The 14169-nt window shown below is 37.5% G+C and overlaps 1 protein-coding gene across 2 annotated transcripts; it reads right to left on the bottom strand.

The window, feature by feature from the left end:
* Positions 1–2433: 2433 nt before the first annotated feature.
* Positions 2434–6917, bottom strand: LOC122094684 (leucine-rich repeat receptor-like serine/threonine-protein kinase SKM1). 2 transcript variants are annotated; one of them, XM_042665276.1, is made up of 3 exons: positions 6816–6917; positions 4065–6715; positions 2434–3095 (listed from the first exon to the last, which is right to left on the bottom strand). In XM_042665276.1, the coding sequence occupies exons 2-3, from the start codon at positions 6607–6609 to the stop codon at positions 2746–2748; spliced, it is 2895 nt and encodes a 964-aa protein (XP_042521210.1). In that variant the 5' UTR covers positions 6610–6715; positions 6816–6917; the 3' UTR covers positions 2434–2745. The 2 variants fall into 2 exon arrangements, with proteins under 2 accessions (XP_042521210.1, XP_042521219.1); XM_042665285.1 differs by having other exon boundaries at positions 4065–6652; positions 6816–6904.
* Between the last annotated feature and the right edge of the window lie 7252 nt (positions 6918–14169).

Genomic DNA, 14169 nt, shown 5'->3' with positions numbered 1-14169 from the left:
TTATCAACATCCTATGTGAGAGAAAATATAAAATATTTTTACACGTAAATTAACCATTTTGACCATCCTAAATACTCTCTGTTGTAGATACAAAGATTTAAACATAAGGTTCATGATGCGAGGTGTAACCAATCATGATTTTTTTTAACCTGAATATTATTTGGGACTCAGGGAAGCTCCTAAAATTTTATTAAATAAGAGAAACAAAATAATGAAGAAACAAAGGGAGGGACATAGCCCGCCTTACCCCAACCCATGAGATATAAATCACTCTGATACTCGTAAAATCCAAAAGAAAAACCTACAAAAGAGGAAAGATTACATTCTAAGGATTGGTAATCCCGCTTTATCTTCCTGAATGATGTAATTAATATTAAATGGGAGAGCATTATCTCAATGGAAAACCGAATTTGTAATAGATTCACACGCAAAGTTGGCTAACAATTTTGATTACACCAAGCAAAACCCAAAGGAAAAATCTTGTTGTATCCAAAGTTGATGAAAAGAAATTGCAAAATATTTTTTTCCCTTTCTCATAAAATAAAAAAAAAGAATTTTTATTTTTTATTTTTTTGGTATGAGATGCAACATTTTTTTTTTTTTTTGGGTAAGAGGTGCACATTTTTCTTAGGGGGGTTAAAGGATAGTATATGTGCAACTTGTCACCAAAATGGTGAATTACGATATTGTAACCTACTTTGAGTTGTTCCTTATCTATTCCCAAAAGATATATAATGCATTATTTAATAAGGTAAAGAAGAATTTTCAAAATATTGAAAGTTATTTAATGCAATGGATTTTATATGAAATGATAGAATTGACCCTTATTGAATAAAGTATGTTATCTTAAAAAGGCAAGAAAGGAAGTTCAAACTCCTCAGTTTATCAGTTTGATTACAATAAGAACTTCCCTTTAATATCCATGGGTAAAATCTTTTCATTTCACATATGTATTCAAAAAACATAAAAATTAATTTATTTTGAGAATAACATAAGGGCAAATCACTCCCATATTATTTTGAATACCTTTTTCTACCATTGACTTCAAGAACTTTGAAAATAAAACAAAGATCAATCAATGGAAACTGCTTTTCTATTCGCCACTTTGATTACAAGAAGTTTACTCCACCCACCCACCCATGGATTTAGGGGTTGGTATTGATATTGATATCTACTGATACCTATTTGGATCAAATCAGATCAGTGAGTATCGATCGATTTTGCCCTTACTCTTTTTTTTTATTATTATTAATTAATTTATTTAAAGTACAATTTTTTTTTTATTGTTTTACCTCTATAATAATACGTGTAATTGATCTGAATCAGTCAAGGATTGACAATCGATCTTAGCCGATATTAATACAATACGGTCAATACAATATTGATACTTAAAATTAAAACCATGTACCGCCCTCCCCTCTCCCCTCACACCCCTCGAGAGCGGTGAGTCTCCACGTAAGTGAATGTATGTAAACATCCTTGGTTTGTGTATATGACATTTATTTTCTTTCCCCTAATTTAATAAATGCCATATCCACGGACCAAAAACCTTCACTAACGTATGTGAGGATTCACAGGACCCCAACCCCCCGTTCCCTCCCACCCCCCCCACACACCCAAAAAAAAAAATTAATAATAAATAAAAACAATGATTACATGAAGATACACCCCAACACCACCAAAACTTTATAGAAAGTGCAACCATCATATAAAGAGCCATAAACGTTTCAGTATACAAACCAAAGATCAACACTTTAACTGTTGTCTACTTTTATGTATATGTTAAGCTCTAATAAGAAGTAGAAAATTATACCGTTAAGCCAACACCCTTTTTGCTTATTGGGACATTATCAAATCAGTCAAAATGACAAGAACTTCTGAAAAAATTGACGTTAGATGATTTGATCTTTGTCCGTGGCATGCTCATGAAATCCTAATGAATGGTTTCAACGAATGCAAAAGTCAAAAAATATTTATCTTTTAAAGGAATCTGATTGTGATGAACTGATGGGTCATGGCCATGGGTGTGTGTCTCCGTTGGCGCCAAGGTGTTTTGTAGGGTCGGACGGATCAAAATTGGATCCGTTATTTGTATGAAGATTTAGTCGTATATGTGAGTATTTAATATATGTTTCGTTTGTGTTTTTAAATATATCATTTTTCATCATTATAATGATAGAAAATGAGACAGGTGTTGAATGATCACATGCACAATCAGGTGATCGTATGTGTAATAAACCCAAACTCGACGGACCACACCGCATTTGACCAATGCATTTCAAAACGTGAAGAATGGAAAAAAAATTAAGAAAACTGTAAAATTCCATATTAATAAAGGCATTTTTGGTTATTTACATTTTTTACACTCATTATTAGTATGTTGACCTAAAAACCCAAAAAACAGACAAAACATTGAGTAACAACACTAACGGAAGAAGTAAGAAGAAAGACCTTATATTTTATGAGGGTTAAAGAAAAATAAATTAAAAAAGAAAACCAATAGGAGAAATAAAAAAAAAAAAACCTAAAAACTTAAAATTACATAATGGGAAAAAGGACTCTATTTGGGACTGTGGCACCTGCAGTCAGATTCACGAGGTGGTGAAATGATCGCCCCACACCCGATGAAATGTGGGAATCTAACTTCCCCTTTGATGCTTTCTAATACACATCGACCGTTGCATCGACGTAGGGACCACGCTCCCGAATAGAAAACTCTCTCCTTCACAGAATTTACATAATAGCTTACAACTTCAGACCTGAAATGCAAGAACTTGACCTTGTTGCACACTCTAGGATCTTCAATGCATCACTAGCGAATGGTCTGGCTGCTGGATTTGTCGCGGTGCATTGCAAGGCTAGATTCATAGTCTCAACCATCTCATTCTGATGTTTGGATTCGTCTCCCTTGATGGCGGGATCAATCCACGTGTTGAGGTGACAATCAGAGTAGCAAAAGCGGGCCCACTCCACTATCCCATCTTGCACACCTTGTTCTGTGTCCACCGGGTTTCTACCGGTCAGCATTTCGATTAAAAGGATCCCAAAACTGTATATGTCACTCTTCTCCGTGATATCCTTTTTCTCCCTCATCTCTGCAACGAAAAAAATACTTTTGCACTTCAGTCGTTGAAAGGATGCTCTTTTGCATGAAAATTCAAACGAGGTTCGCTTAAAAGCATTTCATTACATCCAGAGGGGCATTTGAGTAACTCTACATAAAATTCTATTGTCAATATGTGAAAGGCAAGCTAAGGCAAGGCTCGTGTGTCACACGCGTGGATGAGATCTCAATTGGGGTCCAGCGGCGTCGTTAGGTCGCAATAATCATAGGTTCCCCTAATGCCTCTGATAAACTAAGTCAAACTAGCAAAGGGTTGGACTTTCATTTGTGACAACTGAGGTTAAAAACAGAAAAGCAACCCAATCAATGCAGGATAAATCGTCTGTTTTTCTTTGTCATTTTTATCTATCAATGCATGAGGTTAAAAAGGCAATCTAATGCATGAAGCTCCGGCCAGTGCGAGTATCGGGAAATATATAATATTTAGATACATAATATTTAATCACTTATATTATACATATGTGTATTTGACTTGGTTTGAAAATAGGAATTTGATATGGTTTGGTTCTATGATTTTGTTAGTGAAACCATGCTATACCAAATAAGATTTATTTATTGATATTAAAGTCATACTGATTCTTATTCGGTACAATTCAAACATTTTAAAAAGTATAAATCTTTCAATTTTGATTTCGGTTCCAAATTGACAGAATAAGGTTGACATCTGATACACCTACGGTCGGAGAGGGACCACCCAGACACAAAACAGAAACTGGTGTAAAATTGAAATTGTCTGCAGTGAGCGGTGAGGTACAAAGTATCCAACGACTGGCATGCACCCCAGCCGTTGGTTTGCTCACTGCACCTCACCGCCTCACTGTAGATGATTTCGACGTGGCTGGAGAGGATCTGAATTTGGGTGGCCCCTGTCATTGTCAAAGGACTAAAATAACCTCAACGGATACCGAAACATCCATCAACTGTTTCGTTGGGGACGTACCTGGTGCAACGTAGCCTGAAGAGAGGACACTCTTGCAGTCGCTACCACTGAGGAACCCGGGAAGACAGGGTCGTAGACGAGGCTCGTCTTTTCCGTCAACGACTACTTTCTCCGGCGAAAGATTTCCGATCAGAAAACTAGGCCAACAACAATGAACAAACTGAAGAGCCTTTGCGATCCGAATCATCATTTTCTGGCGACGTTCCCAGCTTAAACTACCGAGAACATCTCTCAAGCTCTTCCCTTCCACAAACTCGTACAAGAGAAACCCACCCTTCTCCGACCTGCAGATCCCTATTAATTGTACCACATTCGGATGTCGAAGCTTTCCCAGTTCCGTCACTTCAACCCAGAAATTTGAGGGAATGGAGTTATCAATTATTTCCATAACAATGAATTGTAAATCATGGACGGCGGATTTCCCTTTGAATGAAGTTCCTTCACTTCCACTGGACACTGCATTCTCTTCCTTCCTAGATAGTAAGATATCATCGATCGTGACAGCGTTTGAGAGACTTGAATTGAAGAACTGCAACTCCCAGGTCCCATCCTCATGGTCAACCTTTTTGACCTGTTCTCCATTTCTACGTCGCATGAATGCCACGACAGAAAGCGAAAGTGCCAGCACCAGTATAACAACTGAAAAAGAAGTGATTAGAACCCACCAAACAGGATTTCTGGCCGTTCTGCATGGTGGTAAGCCACTTGTAGCTTCGCCACCGCAGAGATCATTGCCGGCGACAGCACTCGAGTTGATAGCCAAGAATGCTTCGGTGGATGGAAGCTTCCCGTGTAAATTATTATGAGAGATGTTCACTTGGAGCAGAGATTCCACCTTCCCTAGAGTCGCCGGTATTTCCCCGGATAACTGGTTTTCCGACAAGTCGAGCTCACTCAGAACCGGCATTTCAGAGAGAGAAACCGGAATTGGTCCACTGAGCTGATTTCCACTGAGGTCTAAACTTACCAGCTTATTGCATGAAGATAATTCATCAGGGATAATACCGTTAAGTTGGTTGGTGCTGAGCTTCAACTCCACTAGCTCCGATAGGTCGCCGAATCTCAGCGGAATACTACCTGAAAAGCAGTTTTCCGATAAGTCTAAGCTCTCGAGGTTGTCGCTGCCGAATGATTCCGGCAAGTTTCCGACGAATTTGTTCCTTGCCAAATTCAGCATCTGAAGAGAGGGCATGTCCCACTTCCGCTGATCGATCCTACCGTAGAGGCTGTTTCCGGAGATATCAAGATAGTAGACAAGTGGCAATTTCGTGAACTCCTGCGACAATTCACCGAACAGGAGATTGTTCTGGATACGAACTCTCTGTAAGCTTCGGCATCGGCTTAAGCTCTCAGGGATTCTGCCTTGGAGGAAGTTGGAGAAGAGGATAAGCTTAAAGAGACGACCCGAATTGCATAGACTCTCTGGAATTTCGCCTGTGAGTTTATTCGTCGAAAGGTCCAGTACAGTAAGATTGTTCCATTTTCCGAGGTTCTTCGGAATCTCGCCGGATAGTTTGTTCGACCAGAGCTGCAGAATTTGGAGTCGAGGCAGTGAAACCAGAGCTTCTGGAATCTTCCCCGTAAAATTGTTGTTGAAGAGATGGAGGATTTCCAAGTTTTGGAGTTGCTTTACAAGTTCAGGGATCATTCCAGAGAGATGATTGTCGCTTAGGTCAAGCGCAATCAGCTTTCTCAAATCAAAGATTGATTGAGGAATCGAACCAGTAAGGCTATTCTGATAAAGGAACAGGTACTGAAGATCAGTAAGGTTTCCAAGTGACGAAGGAATTTCCCCTACGAGATTGTTGTAGACCAGATTAAGATGATTCAGAGAAGTCAGTTCACCGATTTCAGTTGGTATTTCACCTGAAAGGTTATTATATCCCAAGTAAATCCACTTCAGACTCTTCATTTGCCCTAATTCCCGTGGAATTTCCCCAGTCAACTGGTTCGAAGATAACGTCAGATACTGCAACACTGTGAGGTTCGATATGAAATTAGGAATTCTTCCTTCCAAGACATTTCCACCGAGATCAAGAAATCTAAGACCAGTAAATAGTCTGATTTCCGCCGGGATTTCGCCGGAGAGCATGTTGTTCGATAGATCTAACGTCTCAAGTTTGGAGATCGAACCATGAGGAATCGGACCAGTGAAGTTGTTGTTACTGAGATTCAGGTGTCGAAGCGAGGAACAAGAAAAGGTTTCTGATGGAATTTTTCCGGAGAATTCATTGTTTGAGAGATCAATGCTTTCTATTGACGGAAGAAGGAAAATGGATGGAGAGAGTTCGCCGGAGATATTCTTTCCGGCGAGTTCAATAGCAATAACATGTGAGGAATTAACGCACGTGATACCGTACCATTCGCAGAAAGCGACGCTGGAATTGGAATTGGAAGTCCAGTCAGTGAGGAAACGAAAAGGATCGCTTATGGAAGCTTTGAATGATAAGAGAAGTTCGAGTTCCTTTCCAGAAATTACTACGTTAAAGCTGAAAACTAAAGAGAATAGAAGCAAAACACAGACTTGGCCTCCTCCTTTCTCCATCTCTTCTTCGAGATCCGAACTATATCATCTACCATAAAAGTCTCTGGAATTTGAAGAACAACAGTTTCAGTATAGAGAGCAACCTTAATCAAGCTTATTCATGAACCTGTCATCAAGGATTTGAAAAAAAAAAAAAAATTCAAATTAATTGGCAAGAATTGTAAACAAGATCAAAAGTTAGAAAGGTGAAACGTTTGATTACATACCTAGATCGCATCATTTCTCATCCAAGAAGGAAGAATTCTGCAGAGAAATGAGAGAGACTAGAGAGAGAGAGTAGCAGAGAGTGAAGTAGTGTAGGGCTGAGGGAGAGGAAGAGAAAGAAGGTTGGTTATATAGGAGAGGAGGAGGAGGTGGAAGTGGCCAAAGTCTTAAGCGGATTTACGAGATTACCCCCCTTGACTTCTTTTCAAAAGTTCGAATGCCAAACGGGTGAAAACTTTGAACGGCCTCTGATTTTGACTGTTATTACCAAATTGTTCTTTGACCGACTTGATTGGGATGTGACAAGAACTTTTCTGTAACCGTTAAGAGCTTTCAAATTAACTTGTTACTTACTAAAGGTGTTACTGTTAAAATGATCAAATGTACCCTCTTACTTTCTTCTCCTTTATGTAAAAGGTACTTAGTTTCCATAATTCATCCACGGGTGAAGGAGGAATCTCTTACCATTATCCACCCTTAGATTGGTCTAGGAAGGGAGTTTATGTTGAGGGAGTCTAATCATAGAGTCAAATAAGGGTGGTGGGTCCTGGTAGAGGAAGAGTACTTTGTTCTCATGGAAAAAATCTACATTTATTAGGTGAGGGTTTGTGATATAGCTTAATCGTGTGAAAATCTTTCGTAGCTACTGGATTGGTCCAGGGAGCATTATGTGGTAGGGAGCCCCTTGAGACATGTGCTTAGATACTTTTAGTCATCTGATGTTCATCGTCCATTGCAGAGGATGTAGAATTTAAACATGGCCAGACATAAGAGGGTATAGTTTTTTTTTTTTTTTTTTTTCATGAGGATAGAGGGTGACACATACTCGGCAGTCTGGAGCAAGGTTCTAAAATTTGGGAACAGTCACAAGATTGACCACAACCAATACCAATCCAGATCGGACCATATCGAATATATCTACCCTTTTTCTTACAAAAAAAATCAGTTTTTATTGCCTATCAAGATCAGAAAGGTCAGGATCAGGGATCAATCATGGTCAATACCATTCTCATCTGACCAATATTGACATTCTTTTCAGATTTTTAGAACCATGGTTTGGAGGTGTGCTTAGACTTTTCTATATTATTCACAATCATTTTGTTTTTTAGGAATCCCTCAATTTTAAGGACCAATATTTCCTTCAGGTATGGTGAACAGAGAATCTCTTAAATTGTAAAATCGAAGGACTAGGAAGAATAGTTTCGACCATGCACAAGAAAAAAGAGTGTAATGATAAAACTCATCGTCTAAGAGCCTAATCATAGGATCATCCTTTGTGGCAATAAATTTTCTCCTAATTAACTTTTGGGATTGAGTTTTCTATTAAGGAGCATGGTACTCTCTCTCTCTCCACAATAAGGGAGAGAGATACATTTCATAACCATTTCATAACAAGAGAGGTGAGAGGTGAGAGAGACATAAGGAAGAGCTAACGTATGCTATGCTCCCAAAAAAAAAACATCTCGCTACTCCCACCTAATCATAATAGAGAGAGAGAGAGAGAGAGAGGAATCTCACCTCATGCAATGCAATGTGTACTGAAGGGAAATATTCTTGGGACCTTTTTGTTTGGTCGGTTTATATATGATGTTTTGATTCTCTCTCATTAGAGTCTCTCTGGCTCGCACAGTGTGGATGAATGACAGTGGGAGGCAAAGCGGAATGATCAGAAAGAAGAGGAGCTGCTGAGGAAGTCTCTCGTCTGATAGTACATATAGTAAAAGAACATAAAGAAAAGCTAAGTTTTTCAAAAAGAAAAGTTGGATGTCTTCACATTACTATGGCTCGTGCAAACCCTTACTTTAGAGGACCCACTACTACACTATCTCTCTCTTTCTTGAAGGAATATACAGTTCTGTGCGGTCTTTGTCACACCTAGCATGCTTTGCTTTCCTTTGCTTTGCTACCTCTTCTCCATTTTCTAAGGTTTTTCGCTCTTCACCCCTCCACTTCTTTGAGATCATTGAGATTAATTGAGGCCTGATCACCACTTTTTGAGTATTATAAGTAACTAAACAAAGTATATATATCTTCACTTTTCATAATCCATCTATTAAGGGCATGATTATTCCACTACATTCCTTTCCTAACTTATTAGCTAGGAATCAATCACTTTAGGTTCATCTATGTTCATACCCACCTAGAAGGAAATTTTAGATATTTTGTGTAGATCACTTATAATACTATTACGATACCATATCAATCACATGGAGGGCTGATATCATAGAGGTTATTAAAGGGATTGATATGGGTTGATATGATTTCAGGTTCATTTATCTTATAATTCTGGTTTATGGGGTTAAGTTTGAGTTCTCTCAAGGTTCGTAACAGTAGTATCAAAACAATCGATCCTCAATCCCAACTCTTGTGCAAAATGGGCGGGCTGGTGCCAAAATGAAGTTGCTTGGGCAGGGCTAAATACCACCAAGCGAAGACCCTTCTCCCTCCCTCCCTATGAAGACATAGAGAAGCGCTAGCGTACACTTTGCAACTTGATAACGTTCTTTATCCTAAATCATAATTACAGCCCAAATGCAATCTACATCTTTCAAAAAATTTCCGTTAGCTTATCTATGTTTTTAAAGGGTGGGGGATCACTGCCAGGCTGCGCCAGTGCGGGGGCCAATAACAAAATGCATTTGGGTATCAATAAGGGTTGGATTTTCACATTTTATCAGGGGGACACACATCATTGGTCCCTCTGTATTTGGCACAAGCACTACGCAACATAGCAATAATCTTTTTCCCATTTTTAAAATCTTCATTATTAAATTTAAGCAAGTGTGCATTTCTGAAAGAGATTTATCGTCCATATGTTATTCTGGAAGGAAACTTATTTTTTGCCACATAGAAGGATGATGTAACAATTTTAACCATTGGATATGTAGGGAACGATTTGGATTAGCTACATGTAAAATTTTATACCTAATTCAATGTTGATTTTTTTTTTTTTCTCCTCTATTTTGAGGAATAGGAACAGTGAATTTAATCCAACTATGCCACGTGGTAAAAAGGGTGCCCCTCCAAGAAACCAATAGAACGATTATCATTGTTGCCAAATTATGTCATATATTTGTTTGACAAAGATTTTTTTTTTTTGGATAAAATATGTTTGACAAAGATAATTACATGATCCGAGGTGTCAATTAGTTCCCAGTTTAAGGCACCATGGTCCACGTCCTTAATTGGAAATTGTTTGAATGATCCAAAATTATCTAATAATCTTCTTCCATATAATGATGAATGATACTTAAGAACCAATCAATATGATTTTAGAGTATGGTTTGGTAATTTAATCTTTGAATTGATTGGATGATACAGATCTTGGGCATCTTTGCTATTGTTTCCTAAGTACAAACGTAATGATACTAAGAAAGACTGACGATGAAACAACATTCATGACCGTATATAGAAAGGTCTAATTAACTTCTTGTCTTGAATCTTGAAACTTATGTCTCAAGATCTCTTCCAGCTATGGTTTGCACTCATAAAACGATTAAGTTACACTATTGTAACATGTAAGTCGCATATTCAAAATTTGGAAACAATCTCTCTCTACTTTTCAAGAGAAGGGTAAGGTTACATACGTTACCCCTCCCAGACCCTGCCATAAGGGTGTCAATCAGTCGAACCCGATCTGCCTCGGTCGGGCCTAATCGAGCTTGACCATTTCAAGCCTTGCACCGTAAACACCATTTTAAATAAATGGGCCTTAGCCTAGTAATTCTAAATGGGCCTTCCCACCCCCTTTCAGTTCTCACATACATGTTTCTTTTCATCACAAATATATAAGAAGCAAAAAAGCTTCAACCATGAAAAGAGAATTTGAACATTGAATCATGTTCTTAGTCAAGGAACCTTTTAAAAACCTGTTGAAAAACATATCTTCAATATATTAAAAATATCAAAACCCTATAATCAATCAAGGTAAACAGGTCGGGCTCGGTCGGGCTTATAATCAATTGACTTGATTGGGCACCCATCGGTTCACACTCCTGTAGCTCAAGTCCAACATATTTATTAAACAAGTGGGTTAGATCGGGGTAAACAGGTCGGGCATGGAATTGACACCCGTACCTTGCAGTAGCTGGAGCATCATGCACTGTATTGTCTCACTCTAATATGCTTTTATTGGTAACTAGTAATCTTGTGTTCCTTAACTCAGCAATTAAATTAAAGGGAAGCCTTTGTGGCCTGCTTTAGTCCGTTAGAAGCTCTCTTGCTTCATGCAATCACTTAGTGACACAGTCCTTCAATTTTGTAGAAATTATTAATATAAAGTAGCTAGACCGTGGAATATACGAACCTCACCAATGGTCTAGACTCTAGAGTCTAGGCCATTCCACAATAACCTGAATCAACTCTTGTGGATTGCAAGACCCCATTGTCCCTTGTTCACATGCCTACTTTCAGCTTAATTGGAGTTAACCATATGGCAAAACAAACGTCAAAATTTTTATGACTACAAGAAAGAGTGTGCATAGACATATATGGGAGAAAGAATCATGTCCTGCTGATACAGCAAATACTAGCGTGTGGGACCAATAAGAGGGCATGTGCTAACAACTTTAGTGCCCTGTTTGTAAGGGGGACAACGTTGTCTATTCGTGTCTTGTCTTTGGGTATTTGCTGTGCCAATAGGATAGGTTCCACCCCCCCCCCCAAAAGAAAAAAAAGATTTAATCTTCTAATGTGTATTTTACACTTAAGGGTAAAATACGGCTACATGATCATGCATTCGCATGAAAGAACCATACTATCTCTATGGTTGATGCTTCCATACATTCTCTCATTGATTCATATGTTGATGCAATAGCCTCGCGACCGGATGGTCATACCTCTCCCTTAACACAACTGTCAAACCATTGGAAGTCAATTATTTACTAGCATTTTAGAAGTGACTTCTTGATGAAAATCAAAACCAACACAGCTAGAAAGTAAGCTTGTCATCCATCAACCATTAGTATTTTAAAAAAGGAAAAATAGAGAAAGCTAGCCATCCACACAAATTTCCTATAAAAAATCACTATTTGGCACATAATTAAAATGTGTATGTAGCAGACAATATTCCAAATTCTTCTCTTTTAAAGGGTGTGACAACTGGCTGATCTGCTCATACCTTAACACAGACACGACAAAACAACATTTCGCAACCTAATAGATAATTGTCGGATTCGATTACTGTTTTTTGTTTTGTTTATTAGGTCATTCCATTGTTCATTCCACTGGCATCTAATAGTTTATCCTTAGTAGGTCATCTCCATCCCTCCTTATCTTTTATGTTAAAAAGATCAACTTTGCATGCCTTTATGTTGTAAGGGGAAAAGTTTCAGAATAATATTTGAAGTATCCTCCCATATGTTATTTTTTTTAAGATCTTGTTTTACCATTTGGTAATTTTAATTGGACTGAAATTTGACAGGTGAATAGAGGACTTTGTGTTAAGAGGTATTATATCATGTATCCTATCATTTGTATAAGTAGGTTGATTCTGCTGGGTCAAGGTTTCTCTTAATAGGTACGATGTCTTATATTTCATTGTTTGCATAAGTTGGAGGCTATATGAGTGCTTTGATAAATTTCCTATATAGGATTCTATATATATATATATATATATATCTGTAGCGTCAGTTTTTTCTCTATAAGCAATTTGAGAGAGATGTGAGGATGTACAACTATAAGCTAGTGTATAGCCTTATTCTCCATTGATGGTGAAACAGATTTCATTTCACCATAGATGTAGACAATTTTACTGAACCACGTAAATCTTTGTGTGCAATTGCATAATTGTTGTTTATAATTTCCATTCATTTTCTACGTCATTTTAGGGTTATGTACACTTTGAAATCCAACTATACATAATTTTTTTTTATCCTCCCTAAATTGCCACTAGTCCACTACCATGTTGTAAAAACCATTAGCATAAAAAACCAGCAAGTTTTAGTGCTTCTTTTGTACTAATGTTAATTAATTTGTTACCCTTATATCTTTGTCTTAAAATATTGTTTTAGTAGTTTACATTTCCCTTATTTACTGAGGCATGCATGACAGGAAGGAAACCCATATCATATGCAACCGGTTGTGCGTTTAGGGTGACAATTTAAGCAATGATCTAATGTGATGATCACTCAGCCAAGGTCCTAAAATCATCAATAAGAGTAACTGTAATAACTGATTAATTCAAAAGATCCTATTTTATTATTATTATTATTTTTTTAGATTCATCCACTTCATTGTTGGTTATATGACTCTATGATTGGAATTTGGGTTCATCATTATTAACTCCCGCTCAACCCTTTTTCTTTTTTTTTAATAGGCAGGGAGGGAAGTAGGTAACAGCCAGGAGGCTCGAACTTGAGACTTCTTAATGAGCATGGGTTTTTTGCACCCCACAACTCACCAACTGCGCTAGGCAATTGTTGTTTTTTAAAAGATAAAATTAATTGATGGCCCGCCCAGCCGTATTGTGTAAAATCGAAAGGAACTTTTTCTAATTTATTCGAAAGGATAGAATCCCATGATTGAGGGTTGAAGAGATCCTCTCTTCACCTTTCTCCATTGTTGAAGAGAAGCTGACCAAAGGTTTTGAATGCATTTACGAACAGTGTGGGTGGGTAAAGTAACGAATTCACTTATAAATTAATAATGCTCAAGCCCGGCCCAAAATGCCCCTCATATTATAACAATAGCAAGTAGTAGCTAAGGATGTTAATCGGTTTGATTTTGATTTTTTTTGCTGAAACTGAATAAAAACACATTTTCTAAATCAAAATTGATTCGATTTGTATTTGGTTTTAACCTGGTTTGTATTAGATTTGGGCCTTATTTTTAGGTGTTTGGGTTAAGTTTATACATCTTCATTTAAAAAAAAAAAAAAAAAAAAACCTTATTTGTTAGGGTTTTAATCTATCAAACGTTTTTCAAACATTAAAAAGTAATAGAATTTATTAACTAAAACATTAAAAAAAGTGAAACCAAAATGGATAATTTGGTTCGATTGGACAATTTCGATCATGAAACTCAAATTGATCCAAAAAGATTCCACATTTTGAAACCAAGATTGAACCTATTTGTTTTGTTTTAATTTAATTTTAAATGACTGATTTCGATTTCAATTTTTGCTTTTAGTTCTAAATACCCTTTAGGAGTAGAGTATGATGACATTATACTTATCAAAAAAAAGTTGATCTCATTAATAAAATTCTCTTGGCACCATAAATCAGGGTCACAAAAAATTGGGAGAGGTAACACTACTTGGTTGTTTAGCCTCTAAGTCAACGTGAAGGGCAAATGGAAGTGTGCGTCCAAGCATCCAACAGGGGGACGAGATGGCCATTCATTATCGGGCACAGAGGC

The sequence above is a fragment of the Macadamia integrifolia genome, chromosome 2 (assembly GCF_013358625.1).
Source record: "Macadamia integrifolia cultivar HAES 741 chromosome 2, SCU_Mint_v3, whole genome shotgun sequence".
Taxonomy (NCBI): Eukaryota; Viridiplantae; Streptophyta; class Magnoliopsida; order Proteales; family Proteaceae; genus Macadamia; species Macadamia integrifolia.
This window is presented reverse-complemented; position numbering and strand designations above follow the sequence as displayed.